General features: G+C 41.4%; 1 protein-coding gene across 1 annotated transcript in view; it reads right to left on the bottom strand.

Moving 5' to 3' along the window:
• Positions 1-11,224, bottom strand: part of fam204a (family with sequence similarity 204 member A) — a 44,517-nt gene extending 33,293 nt beyond the window's left edge. Inside the window, exons 1-4 of the mRNA XM_014154255.2 lie at positions 10,788-11,224; positions 10,282-10,372; positions 9,776-9,818; positions 9,259-9,361 (exon numbers count right to left, since the gene is read on the bottom strand). Of these exons, the coding sequence (XP_014009730.1) occupies positions 9,259-9,361; positions 9,776-9,818; positions 10,282-10,372; positions 10,788-11,045 (495 nt within the window). The 5' untranslated portion in view covers positions 11,046-11,224. The remainder of the gene's footprint in view (positions 1-9,258; positions 9,362-9,775; positions 9,819-10,281; positions 10,373-10,787) is intronic.
• Positions 11,225-15,316: the final 4,092 nt, after the last annotated feature.

Raw genomic sequence — 15,316 nt, 5'->3', positions numbered from 1 at the left:
AGTGCTAAACTTGCCGGGTGTCTAAATAGCTAGCCCGTGATGCCTGGGCTATGTACTTAGAATATTGCAAAATGTGCTTTCACCAAAAAGCTATTTTAAAATCGGACACATCGAGTGCATAGAGGAGGTCTGTATCTATAATTCTTAAAATAATTGTTATGCTTTTTGTGAACGTTTATCGTGAGTAATTTAGTAAAATGTTAGCGAATTCCCCGGAAGTTCTGAACGTCACATGCTAATGTAAAAAGCTGGTTTTTGATATAAATATGAACTTGATTGAACAAAACATGCATGTATTGTATAACATAATGTCCTAGGGTTGTCATCTGATGAAGATCATCAAAGGTGAGTGCTGCATTTAGCTGTCTTCTGGGTTTTGGTGACATTATATGCTAGCTTGAAAAATGGGTGTCTGATTATTTCTGGCTTGGTACTCTGCTGACATAATCTAATGTTTTGCTTTCGTTGTAAAGCCTTTTTGAAATCGGACAGTGTGGTTAGATTAACGAGAGTCTTGTCTTTAAATAGCTGTAAAATAGTCATATGTTTGAGAAATTGAAGTAATAGGATTTTTAAGGTTTTGAAAATCGCGCCACAGGCTTCAAGTGGCTGTTACGTAGGTGGGACGAATTCGTCCCGCCTAGCCCATAGAGGTTAACTAACGTGTCCTGCGTTGCATGTAATTGATGCGGTGCCTGTTAATTTCTCATCGAATCACAGCCTACTTCGACAAACGGGTGATGATTTAACAAGCGCATTTGCCTTTCTTTTTCAATGCCTTTCTTTAAAACCTGTTGGGGCTAGGGGGCAGTATTGAGAATTTTGAAAAAAATATGTGCCCATTTTTAACTGCCTCCTACACCAACTCAGAAGCTAGAATATGCATATTATTGTTCAGGTTTGGATAGAAAACACTCTGAATTTTCTAAAACTGTTTGAATGGTGTCTGTAAGTATAACAGAACTCATATGGCAGTCAAAACCCTGAGACAAATTCTGACAGGAAGTGGATACCTGATGTGTTGAATTACCTTTAAGCCTATGCCATTGAAACACACAGGGGCTTATTAATCGTTGAGCACTTCCTATGGCTTCCACTAGATGTCACCAGTCTTTACAAAGTGTTTTGAGTCTTATACTGTGAGATCTGACCGAACAAGAGCCTTGGAACGGTGGTGGCCGATTAGACTCTGGCGCGCGAGTTCATGTTGGGTACTCTCGTTCCAATACGTTTTAAAAGAGAATGCAATTGTCCGCCTTGAATATTATTCATGTTCTGGTTAATGATTTATGCTATACAACGTTTGACATGTTTGAACGAACGTAAATATATTTTTCCCCCTCGTTCATGAAGAGAAGTCCGGCGGGCATAGATCATGTGCTAACAACACAGAGCTTTTTGGACATAAATTATGAGCTTTTTCGAACAAAACTACATTTGTTATGGACCTGGGATTCCTGGAAGTGACATCTGATGAAGAGAATCAAAGGTAATGGATTATTTACATAGTATTTTCGATTTTAGATCTCTCCAACATGGCGGTTAGTCTGTATCGCAAAGCGTATTTTTCTGGGCGCAGTGCTCAGATTATTGCAAATTGTGATTTCCCAGTAAGGTTATTTTTAAATCTGGCAATCCGGTTGCGTTCAAGAGATGTAAATCTATAATTCTTTGAATGACAATATAATATTTTACCAATGTTTTCGAATAGTAATTATTTAATTTGTTGTGCTGATTGGCTGGCGGTTATTGGAGGGAAACGATTTCCTCAACATCAACGCCATAGTAAAACGCTGTTTTTGGATATAAATATGAACTTGATAGAACAAGAAATGCATGTATTGTCTAACATAATGTCCTAGGAGTGTCATCTGATGGAGATTGTCAAAGGTTAGTGCATAATTCTAGCTGTTTTTCTGCTTTTGGTGACGCCTGTCTTTGAATTGACAAAACATTACACACAGCTATTGTCAATGTACTCTCCTAACATAATCTAACTTTATGCTTTCGCCGTAAAGCCTTTTTGAAATCGGACAACGTGGTTAGATTAAGGAGATGTTTATCTTTCAAAGGGTGTAAGATAGTTGTATGTTTGAGAAATTTGAATTATGACATTTAATTGTTTTCAAATTTGGCGCTCTTGATATTTCACCTGTTGTTGATAGGGTGTACCAGGGGTGGGACGCTTGCGTCCCACATAGCCCATAGAGGTTAAAATCAATACACAAGTATATATTTTTAAACCTGCATATTTAGTTAATATTGCCCGCTAACATGAAATTGTGTCACTGCTCTTGCGAACTAATCTGCCAGAATTTTACGTAATTATGACATACCATTGAAGGTTGTGCAATGTAACAGGAATATTTAGACTTAGGGATGCCACCCGTTAGATAAAATACGGACCAGTTCCGTATTTCACTGAAAGAAAAAAAACGTTTTGTTCTCGAGATGATAGTTTCCGGATTCGACCATATTAATGACCTAAGGCTCGTATTTCTGTGTGTTTATTATATTATAATTAAGTCTATGATTTGATAGAGCAGTCTGACTGAGCGGTGGTAGGCACCAGCAGGCTCGCAAGCATTCATTCAAACAGCACTTTTGTGCATTTTGCCAGCAGCTCTTCGCAATGCATTGCGCTGTTTATGACTTCAAGCCTGTCAACTTCCAAGATTACGCTGGTGTAACCGATGTGAAATGGCTAGCTAGTTAGCGGGTGCGCGCTAATAGCGTTTCAAACGTCACTCGCTCTGAGACTTGGAGTAGTTGTTCCCCTTGCTCTACATGGGTAACGCTGCTTCAAGGGTGGCTGTTGTCGATGTGTTTCTGGTTCGAGCCCAGGTAGGAGCGAGGAGAGGGACGGAAGCTATACTGTTACACTGGCAATACTAAAGTGCCTATAAGAACATCCAATAGTCAAAGGTATATGAAATACAAATCGTATAGAGAGAAATAGTCCTATAATTACTATAATAACTACAACCTAAAACTTCTTACCTGGGAATATTGAAGACTCATGTTAAAAGGAACCACCAGCTTTCATATGTTCCCATGTTCTGAGCACGGCACTTAAACGTTAGCTTTCTTACATGGCACATATTGCACTTTTACTTTCTTCTCCAACACTTTGGTTTTGCATTATTTAAACCAAATTGAACATGTTTCATTATTTATTTGAGGCTAAATTGATTTTATTGATGTATTATATTAAGTTCAAATAATTTATTCTGTATTGTTGTAATTGTCATTATTACAAAAAAATGTTTAAGTTATTTTTTTTGTTATTTAATTTATTAAATCGGCTGAGTAATCGGTATCGGCTTTTTTGGTCCTCCAATAATCGGTATCGGGGTTGAAAAATCATAATCGGTCGACCTCTAACCACAACAGTCACGGGCTTCATCAATAAGTGCATAGACGATGTCATCCCCACAGTGACTATAAGAACGTATCTAAACCAAAAACCAAGGATTACAGGCAATATCTGCGCTGGACTAAAGAACAAACGGCTTACAAGGAAGGGGACAAGGACAGATACAAGAAAGCCCAATACAACCTCCGACGAGACATTAAACATGCGAAAGGACAATATAGGAAGAAGGTGGAATCCTATTACACCAGTTCCGACGCTCGTCGTATGTGTCAGGGCTTGCAGACGATAACGCATTAGAAAAGGGAAACCCAGCCATGAGTTGCCCTGCGATGCAGAACTACCAAACGAGCTAAATGCCTTATGCTCAATTCGAAGAATTTAACACTGTTACTTGAGTGAAAGCCCCTGTTGTTAAGGATGACTGTGTGATCTAGCTCTCCGTGGCCGACTTGAGCAAAACATTTAAACAGGTTAACAAATCACAAGGCTGCCGGGCTAGATGGAACAACAGGGCACGTTGTCAAAGCATGCGCAGACCAGCTGGCAAGTGTCTTCACAGACATTTTCAATCTATCCTTGTCCCACTCTGTAATCCCAAAATGTTTCAAGCTGACCACGATTGTCCCTCTTCCCAAGAGCTCCAAGGTAACCTGCCTAAATGGCTAGCGCCCTGTAGCACTCGCGTCTGTAACTATGAAGTGCTTTGAAAAGGCTGGTCACGACACACATCAATACTATCGTTCAAGACCCCCCCCCCAAACCCACTCCAATTCGCATTCTGCCCCAACAGATCCACAGATGACGCAATCGAATTGCACTTCACACTACCCTCTCCCACCTGGACAAGAGGGGAAATAACTGAGAATATTGTTCAGACTACTGCTCAGCGATCAACACCATAGTCCCCTCCAAGCTCGAGACCCTGGGACTGAACCCCTCCATCTGCAACTGGATCCTGGACTTTGACGGGCCGGCCCCAGGTGGTGACGTTAGGCAACAACACCTCCGCCACGCTGACCCTCAAGATGGGGGCCCCTCAGGGGTGTGTGCTTAGTCCCCTCCTGTACTACCTGTTCACCCACGACCAACACCACCATCAAGTCTGCTGACGATACGACGGCGGTAGGCCTGAGGGAGTTGGTCTTAGCAGTGTGGTGACAGGACAACAACCCCTGCATCAACATCAGTAAGACCAAGGAGCTGATTGTGAACTATAGGAGAAAAGAGGAGGGCACGACCCCATCCAGATCGACGGGGCTGTTGTGAAGCGGGTCGAGAGCTTCAATTCCTTGGCGTACACATGACTAAATACCTAACATAGTCCACACACACCCACACAGAGGGTCGTAAAGAGGGTACGGCAGCATCTCTTCCCCCTAAGGAGGCTGAAAAGATTTGGCATGGGCTCTCGTATTCTCAAAAAGTTATACAGCTGCACCATTGAGAGCATCTTGACTGGCTACATCACCGCTTGGTATGGCAAATATATCGCCCTTGACCACAAAGTGCTACGGAGGGTGGTGCAGACAGCCCAGTACATCACTGGGGCCGAGCTGCCAGCCGTCCCGGAACTCTATATCAGGCGGTGTCAGACACTCCAGCCACCCAAGCCATAGACTGTTCACTCTTTTACCGTCCAGTAAACGGTACCGGAGCATCAGCTCTCGACCCAACAGGCCCAGGGACAGCTTCTACCCACAAGCCATAAGACTGCTAAAAAGCCAGACTGCTAAATAGTTCAGGTACCATTAATTGACTATCTGTACTGACCCTACGCACACTCACTATTTGACCTAGACAATTTGTGTGTATGTATTGTTATGTAGGATACATGTGCCTTTTTTAAATATGACGTAGTTGTGTCCTTGTCTATTAATGTTCTGTATTATGTCATGTTTCATGTGGACCCCAGGAAGAGTAGCTGCTGCTTTTGCAACAACTAATGGGGATCCTAATAAAATAACAGACTATATAAACCAACCATATACACACTCACACTACATTGACACTCCCACACACACAATCAAATCAAAGTTTATTTGTCGCGCGTGCCGAATGCAACAGGTGTAGACCTTACAGTGAAATGCTTACTTACAGGCCCTAACCAACAGTGGAATTATTAGGTGAACAATAGATAAGTAAAGAAATAAAAACAGTAAAAAAAGACAGTGAGAAATAACAGTAACGAGGCTATATACAGTAGCGAGGCTATATACAGTAGCGAGGCTATATACAGTAGCGAGGCTACATACAGGCACCGGTTAGTCGGGCTAATTGAGATAGTATGTACATGTAGGTATGGTTAAAGTGACTATGCATATATGTTAAACAGAAAGTAACAGTAGCGTAAAAGAGGGGTTGGCGGGTGGGACACAATGCAGATAGTCTGGGTAGCCAATGTGCGGGGGCACCGGTTAGTCGGGCTAATTGAGGTAGTATGTGCATGAATGTATAGTTAAAGTGACTATGCATATATGATAAACAGAGAGTAGCAGCAGCGTAAAATGGGGTGGGGGGGGGGGGCGGGACAATGCAAATAGTCCGGGTAGCCATTTGATTACCTGTTCAGGAGTCTTATGGCTTGGGGGTAAAAGCTGTTGAGAAGCCTTTTGGTCCTAGACTTGGTGTTCCGGTATCGCTTGCCATGCGGTAGTAGAGAGAAGAGTCTATGACTGGGGTGGTTGGGGTTTTTGACAATTTTTAGGACCTTCCTCTGATAATGTTGAGGGATAGGTTGTTATTCTGGCACCGCTCCACCAGGGCTCTCACCTCCTCCCTGTAGGCTGTCTCACCGTTGTTGGTAATCAGGCCTACCACTGTTGTGTCATCAGAAAACTTGATGATTGAGTTGGAGACGTGCGTAGCCACACAGTCATGGGTGAACAGGGAGTACTGGAGGGAGCTGAGCACGCACCACTGTAGGGCCCCCATGTTGAATATAAGCGTGGCATAGGTGTTGTTGCCTACCCTTACCACCTGGGGTCAGCCCATCAGGAAGTCAAGGACCCAGGGGCTCAGACCCAGGGCCCTGAGCTTAGTGATGAGCTTGGAGGGCACTATGGTGTTGAACGCTGAGGTAGTCCTCTTGTCCAGGTGGGATAGGGAAGTGTGCAGTGTAATGGTGATTGGATTTGGAAGTGTGCAGTGTAATGGTGATTGGATTTGGAAGTGTGCAGTGTAATGGTGATTGGATTTGGAAGTGTGCAGTGTAATGGTGATTGGATTTGGAAGTGTGCAGTGTAATGGTGATTGGATTTGGAAGTGTGCAGTGTAATGGTGATTGGATTTGGAAGTGTGCAGTGTAATGGTGATTGGATTTGGAAGTGTGCAGTGTAATGGTGATTGGATTTGGAAGTGTGCAGTGTAATGGTGATTGGATTTGGAAGTGTGCAGTGTAATGGTGATTGGATTTGGAAGTGTGCAGTGTAATGGTGATTGGATTTGGAAGTGTGCAGTGTAATGGTGATTGGATTTGGAAGTGTGCAGTGTAATGGTGATTGGATTTGGAAGTGTGCAGTGAAATGGTGATTGGATTTGGAAGTGTGCAGTGTAATGGTGATTGCGTCATCCGTGGATCTGTTGGGGCAGTATGCAAATTGTGGTGAGTCTAGGGTCGGGTAAGGTGATATGCTCTTTAACTATCCACTCAAAGTACTTCATGATGACAGAAGTGAGTGCTACGGGGCACTGCTCATTAAGTTCAGTTACCTTCGCTTTCTTGGGTACAGGAATAATGGAGAGATTGAATATGTCCGTAAACACTACAGCCAGCTGGTCTGCACACGTCAGAGGACGCGGCTTGGCATGCCGTCTGGATCGGCAGCCTTGCGAAGGTTAAGACGCTTGAATGTCTTACTCATGTCGGTCACGGAGATCAGGAGCACACAGTCCTCGTGAGCGGCGGGCGCCCACGTCAGCGGCTAAAGTGTTGTTTTCCTCAAAGCGGGCGAAGAAGATGCTTAGCTTGTCCAGGAGTGAGGCATTGGTGTCCACGACATGGCTGGCTTTCCCTTTATTTATTTATTTATTTCTTTACCCCTTTTCGTGGTATCCAATTGGTAGTTACAGTCTTGTTCCATCGCTGCAACTCCCGTACGGACTCGGGACTGGTGAAGGTCGAGAGCCGTACGTCCTCAAAAACACAACCCTGCCAAGCCGCACTGCTTATTGACACAATGCCCGCTTAATCTGGAAGCCAGCTGCACCAATGTGTCGGAGGAAACACCATACACCTGGCGACCGTGTCAACGTGCACTGAGCCCTGGCCCGCCACAGGAGTCGCTAGTGCGCGATGGGACAAGTAAATCCCTGCCGGCCAAACCCTCCCCTAACCCGGACGACGCTGGGCCAATTGTGCGCCGCCCCATGGGTCTCCCGGTCGTGGCCGGCTGCGACAGAGCCCGGACTTGAACTAGGATCTCTAGTGGCACTGCGATGCTTTAGACCACTGCGCCACTCGGGAGGCCTCGCATTCCCTTTATAATCCATGATTGTCTGGAGTCTCTGCCACATGCTTCTTGTGTCTGAGCCATTGAATTGCGACTCCACTTTGTCCCTGTAATGTGGTTTTGCCTCTGATTGCCTTACGTTGGTTGGATTAGTTTTAATCATCACAGTAGGAACAACATCCTCTATGGACTTTCTGATGAACCAAGTCACAGAGTCAGTGTGTCGACACCATTCACAGAGGCAACCGTGATCAAAACAGTCCTGAAGCATAGATTCCGATTGGTCAGACCAGCGTGAATTTGATTGAACATAGCTATGTTCCCCCCTATATCTTAATGTACTCACATGAAATTGTTTTGCAGATTATTATCAATGACTTATTAACAGCTGTAACAAGTTGTCCGCCGCAGGAAATTCTCACTGGTACCGTAGTTTATAGAAAGACCCAAATAGATTCTAAATGTCTAGCGTGTAATTGACTTAGGCCTAACATCTTTTTAATGTAATGTCAATGACATTGATCATTAATGAGAATGTTTGAAAATGGAGGAGCAAGGCCTTCTCGTTATGTTGACTTCACAAGTTCTGTTTAATTTAGCTTCTTGTTAAATATATCTTGTCCATTCAAAGTAGACTGTTTTTGCTGCAAAACACAGAGCAAAAACTAAATTTGATGGTACTTTCAGATAAACGGAATTTCAGATAAACAGAATTTAAATAACACACAAATAAGCATTACGAGAACTTCCAATTGAATTAGGACAAATTATACACTAATAATAATAAATAAATAAATAAATAAATATATATATATAAACTCATTTGTCCAAGAGTTTCTTATTAGGGTTATTATTAGGACACACACACACACAACAGCTATTCACATGCGCTTTCCTTCACAAAGACGCAAGGCTGAGAGACACTAAAACAAAAGCAGGCGAGTGTCTGATGCCATTTTCTATACACCTTTTCATCAAAATGTAGGCTAGTGCTATGTAGGCTAGATCCATAGGTCTGACAATTAGCTTCTCACACTTTGAATAGCCTATGTTATTGTGCATGTACTGAGTGCACTCTGAGCTTTCCACATACAGTAACACGGTGAGCAGGAGCTGTCAGGTTTCTGTATAGACATTCCGTACAGACACTTCTCTCTAGAGCAAATCTACATCTTACTTTAATCTCAACCAAAAAAAAGTGGAATGGAGAATCATCCCAATGTCAAGATTAAGGTAATCTCATCATTAAAATGTAACACAATCTTTTATATTTTACACAATGTCAGGTTTGAGTCTAGAAACCTCTTAAGCCGCCTGTCATATTTAATAAAACAATGAGAAGTTACACAGGCATGGATACAGAAAGACAGAACATGTTCAATGCTTTTGCCATAACTTGATGGCATTAGACACAGGCAGACTTTTTTTTTTTACCTTGGGAGCAGGCTTGTAACAGGCAGGGGGTTGAAATCTATCATTGACGCCAAAGTACTGCGTCAGCCCATCCCAACGCTTGTCATGCTCTGCTTGAGGCTCTCTGGTGAAGAAGAAAAATGAGTGTTCATGTTTATTATCGGTTCAGGACAAGACTACAGCATATGTTAAGGCTATAAATGGGTGCTAAGTACCAATCAAATTTTTGGAATGCCCGGGTAGAATAGGCTTTCAGTTAGGCCTACACCAACAACAAGGCTATGTCCCGATTCTCCACCCTTTTCCATAAGTGTGGACTTGGACACTCCCTGTCATGGATTTAAAGCATAGGATTGGTGTAGCCTAAGCATTGGCTGGAGGGAATTTCCATACAAGAAAGTGTGCAAGCTCTAATGCGTACTTTGGGAGAATGGTGGAAAAATCGGGACAACGCCTTTGAAGACTCTTTAGTAGTTAGTGAAATACTGTATAGAACTATGTTTGAACAGATGTTGTGATACATTGAGGCCTACGTTACCTTTCATTGTTTGATTCCATGTTCTTAGTCCCTGATTCATCATCTGTTTAGTGACATGAAACAAAGAAATTAATATTGTAAACTCCAAAATCACCCAATTTTACAGTCCGTCGTATTGTGTCATATCTCATGACCTCAGAAATATTAACGTACACTGTGATCATATCCAAAACAGTGAAAAGAGGTAGACTGGCTGACTATTTCTTTCAGTGACATTCAATGAAATTGTATATTATTTAATTATGTTCCACTCAGATCCATTCCAGTTCAGCTTTTATAGGCAAAAGACTAACTCAATTATAATACCATTTTGAATTTAACAAGGACAAAGGACTTTAACGTTAGGGTCATGAGACACTTAGAATTTGGACACGGGATGAACCCTCTTCTTTTCCCATTTCCATTATTTCTGGGATAGGTCAAGTAGGTTACATCTGACCAGGGCAAAGACGTCCTGGATCGTCATCTTTTCAGTGGCTGTGTGGTTACAAAGAAGTGCAATTGACCTTTCTTATGTCGTCGTCTTCCCCGCTGTCTTTTTTGGGGGAGCTTCATTGTCTTGATCTCATCTTTTTTCTTCTGTAGCTCTTTGAATCTCTAAAGAACATGAAGTGTAACCATTCATTTTAGCAATAACAATGTATACAACAAAAGCATTTACCCGAATCATGAAAATCTCCCTTTCAACAGTTGATGAATTGTGTGTAATGTGTATATGGTAGAATAACATACAATGTAGCTTTACAAAGATGAGTATCTTATCCACATTTGACTTGCTTTTGAAAGTGGCGCTGATCCTGGGAAACGGGAATATGTGGTATAGCCAAGCAATGCAGCCATTTTGTTATAACACGTTATTGTTTTCCATGCAGGTTTCATCATTCATGGACTGCCTATCCAAAATTAGTAGGGGATGCTATAGAGTATATAGGCAACATCGCTAACTAGCTAGCTAGCTAACGCTAGCTTGATATGCAACACCTGACTGGGAAGCATAACATGTGTGACATACTTGCCACTTCTCCTCGGAAACCCCGGGTAAGCAGTCCAACGACTTGTCATGTTCTATGACGGGCTGTGCATGAGAAGAACTTGTGTCTACAAGTGTCCCACAGTTTTCCTTAAGACCACGCGAAAGTCCAACTGCACGACATTTGTTTGAGGCTAACGTTTTTTCTTGATTTGCAACTACACTTTGTCCTTGGTCGTCCTCATCATCTGAACTAATTTCTGCATCGCTCAGACCTTTCGGTAAAAGTCCACTATACATCTTGAGAATGGCAAACCAACAGCAACTCGGTTTATAACGTGTTAGTCATAATCCAAAACAAACTGATATCTTAAAAAATGCATCGAAAACTACTTGAAGCGTTGTCAACATTTTCACTTCCTGGTGGACATTGTGACTCTTGCAAAACAACTGCTCCGATTGGGAAAAACAATATAGTCTCTACCAATGAAAACTGTTCTATCGCTGCACTAAAGCCGATGGTTGCGTTTCAGGTCGTCTTTATTACAGTCGCGCTGCGCAGCTCAGATTATTGCTGGGATGTTGAACGATTGTCCCTCTCAGAGTTAACATAATTATAGAGAGATAACCACCATAAATGTGTTGGTATTCCATGATTAGTTTTAAAAGACCACAACCACCATAAATGTGTTGGTATTCCATGATTTTAAAAGACATATCCTATTGCTGCTATTGTATTTTTCAAAAGGTCGGTACATAACATTTTTTTAAAGTAGTTTAGCAGACGCTCATATCCAAAGTGACTTACAGTTAGTGGATTCAAATAAAGATAGCAAGGTGGGACAACCACATATCACAGTCATAGTAAGTACATTTTTCCTCAAAATATCTGTCAGCAAAGTCAGAGCTAGTAAGGTGGAAAAAAGGAAAGTGCAAGTGTTAGGTCACAGAAGGCCTCATTTTTTTATTATTGGGGTGGGGGTTCAGATGATAGGGTGAAGAGTTAGGGTTACAGATGTTTTCTGAAGATGGGCAGGGACTCTGCTGTCCTAGATTTAGGGGGAAGCTGGTTCCACCATTGGGGTGCCAGGACAGAGAAGAGCTTCGAGAGACCAGAGGTGGCAGAAAGGAGTGCTCGGGTTGGAGTGTCGGGTTTGACCATAGCCTGAAAGTAGGGAGGAAAGTTCCTCTTGCTGCTCCGTAGACAAGTACCATGGTCTTGTAGTGGATGCGAGCTTCAACTGGAAGCCAGTGGAGTGTGCGGAAGAGCAGGGTGACATGGGAGAACTTGGGAAGGTTGAACACAGGCGGGCTGCAGCGTTCTGGATAAGTTGCAGGGGTTTGATTGCACAAACGGGGAGCCCTGCCAACAGCAAGTTGCAGCAGCCTACACTATGTTTAAGACACTAGGTTTATTCTATTCAGATTTTTTACTGTTTAACAAAAGCATAGGCTACACTCACTGGTTTGCCAATAATAACTATTTGGCTTTCCCGATCTAGAAATTCAGGTAAAAATAATTTTGATTCGGCCAACAGTATCACCAAGGAAGTTATACAGTGTTAGTAATTGTAGATAAGTGGATTGTTACAACTGGCAAGTAAATCTGTTATTTATGCCATGTTCTCAGGAAGATAAGTATTCTATTTTGTGACCAATGGTTCACAATTTATTCAAACAGCTGAAGGCATTGCATTATCATTAGAATGATTAGCATGCAAATCTTGTATAGCCCTTGGCATTGGCAAAGGAACATCTACCCTTAAATTGCTAATTCAGTAAATCACATCAGTCTTTTTTAGTTGCAAGTGATTGCCAAACCAATAATCTACATGAATTATGTCTATATGAAAAATGTTGCCTACGATGGAGTGTATATGCCTGTTTGTTTCAATTGTATGGAAGGATGTGGCTGACAACAATAAATGTGTGCATATTCTCTCTGGACTATATTGATTGGTAGACAGCGAACATTATTGTTTACAGATGTCCAAATATGCATAACAGGGTGAAAGTCACAACTAATGACCCAGATCTTCCTTAAAGGTGACCCTCAATCAAAACAAAGGTGAATGACCAAGTAATCTCCTTGACCTCCCTGCGCCCTTTGTGGGAAATATTCTCTACTCTACTTTAAATAGAAATGTAATATGCTAAATAAACCAGGGTGATAGAGCTTATGCTATCCTAGTATATTAAAATGTCATTCTGAAAATGTGAAATCTCTATGTTATCCCTTTAAATATGTTACCATTAGCTGATATCACTCACTCAGAATTATTACCCATTGAATTACTTATGTGACAATGTGATGGAAAAAAAGCAGGGTGAACTCTGAAGGTAAACGAGGAACCACAAAGTCAGGGTAAATATTATTTAATAACATGGTGGCAGTAGAAGCTTGAATTATTTTGTATTGATTACCTGACTTTGTGTTCACAGTTGAATTATTGTCTCTCTGAGCTGTCTCTCTCCTTGGCATGTACTCCAGCTCATTATTTCCATAATTTCTTGGTAATTTGGAGTTGGCTGTTTTAAACTTGTAGTCTCTTATTAAGTTTTGGCCATGGTGGATAAGAGGCAGCAGTACTGTAAGTGCAGAGAGATAAACTAATCATCTTAAACCCCTAATTATTAGTATCTTAGTGTGACAGACTGTTTTTGCGAGCTCACCAAATTGAGCCTCAAATGAGGAAAGGCATATCTGTGGAAGTGGTAATAATTTTAAGTAATCTCGATCTGGCTTGGGGTGGCAGAATTCATTAGTGCAGATTAGCACTGTGTGTACAAAGTAAATGATATATCTAATAGCAAACGTGGAGGTCCAGGGATTCATCATTTCCTACCAAAGATGAGGGATGATGTTAAGAGGCGATTATATATATTTTAATATTCTGACTTACCCTATATGGATCCGTGTGTGCCGTTAGCCAGTCAGTTATACTTTATCACCTAACCTTTGACCTTCCACACATAGCAGTCAGCCACTTTGATCGTTGTATCTAAAACGGAAAAATATGAGGCAGGAATCAGATTATGCAGTGTTATCCGACAGGGTATTAAGAAGAATTGTTTTCTGCAAGGATACGGAGTAAGCTAATTTTGTGTGTAAGGAGAAGGTTGTGGGAAAATTATAAGATTACAAAGAATAATTTGCTGATATAATTACACCAAAATTGGGTACACACAATCATCAAATACATGTATTGCTTGACCTGGGTTAGCCAGTGAAATAAATCTTCCTTCTATAGCCTTTGTTAATTTGTTTTTATCATCTCCAAGTGGTGTTTGTGCAGGCAGTTCAATTTGCATGTGTAATTCCACTGTGCAAATTGACAACAAGTAGATAATTCTAGGAAATAGGCTGGTTGCTGGCCCCAGCTATCTTCCCAAGCCTATTCATTTTGAGGAACCGCTGAGGCATGAAACTCATACATCAACTATTTCCTGACAACGCTCAGGCTTATTGTCCCCTAAAATGTCATTACAGACATTATTTATGAAGCTAATTCATTTATTAAACCATATTTACTCTGACGGAATTTGTCACATTTTATCCATATCCCACGCATAGCTTTTGAACAATGGTGTTTTTATGAGTAAAGTCAAATTTCACAAAGTTTTAATTCATCTTAATGGGTTCACACATGGCATTGTTAAAAAATATAAACATGTAAATGGATCACGGTTTTCGAGAGTCTGTTGATGAAAGGTGCGTGCAATCTAACGTCATCCTCAGATAATATCATTATGTTGGTTCTCTGCTACTGTAGTCTGGTCTCAGATCTGTATATGCTGTAGAAAACTCCTCTGACTATCATCGACAATGATATAGTTGAACAAGTTGGCTAAAAGCACATACCGATAAGGCCACCACATGCAAACTTGAGGCCACCATTGAATATAACATTGTTATGTTTGATATGTAGCCCCTGGGAGTTGTTGTTGTGTTCCTTTTGACTCACCGTAGATGTTCTACGGGAGCCACTGTACCTTGGCTGAACAGCTGTTGTTATGCTTGTTCACGAATGTGAGGATCTTAGAGTTGTGGCTAATAAATCCGAGCCGTTTCGAGAGAACTAAGTCTCATTCTTCATCCACCGGTCATTCCCTCTGCCTCCTCCGGACTCGTTTCTGCTTCACCCAGGCGATCCTGTCATTCCCTGGGAGCAATGGAAAGGCTTGTTTGAAACGTACCTCGCAATTATAGGACTGTTTTGTTTGCGACTTGCTGTAACTCTCCATGGTTCTAAATCAATAGTTGTTTAGGTGTCCGAAAATGTCAGAAACATTTTTTTTTAAAGGGGTAGATCAGCTTTAATATTGCAGATAGATTGTAGCTTCCATCAATGTAATTGTCTGCATCACTTCCAATCCTCCATACATTTGTTTGCAAATATATACACTACCGGTGAAAAGTTTTAGAACACCTACTAATTCAAGGGTTTTTCTTTATTTTTACTATTTTCTACATTGTAGAGTAATAGTGAAGACAAACTAAAAAATAACACATGTAGTAACCAAAAAAGTGGTAAACAAATCAAAATATAGTTTATATTTGAGATTCTTCA

The sequence above is a fragment of the Salmo salar genome, chromosome ssa18 (assembly GCF_905237065.1).
Source record: "Salmo salar chromosome ssa18, Ssal_v3.1, whole genome shotgun sequence".
Lineage (NCBI taxonomy): Eukaryota > Metazoa > Chordata > Actinopteri > Salmoniformes > Salmonidae > Salmo > Salmo salar.
The sequence above is the reverse complement of the archived record's forward strand: the minus strand, read 5'-3'. Positions and strand labels throughout refer to the sequence as shown.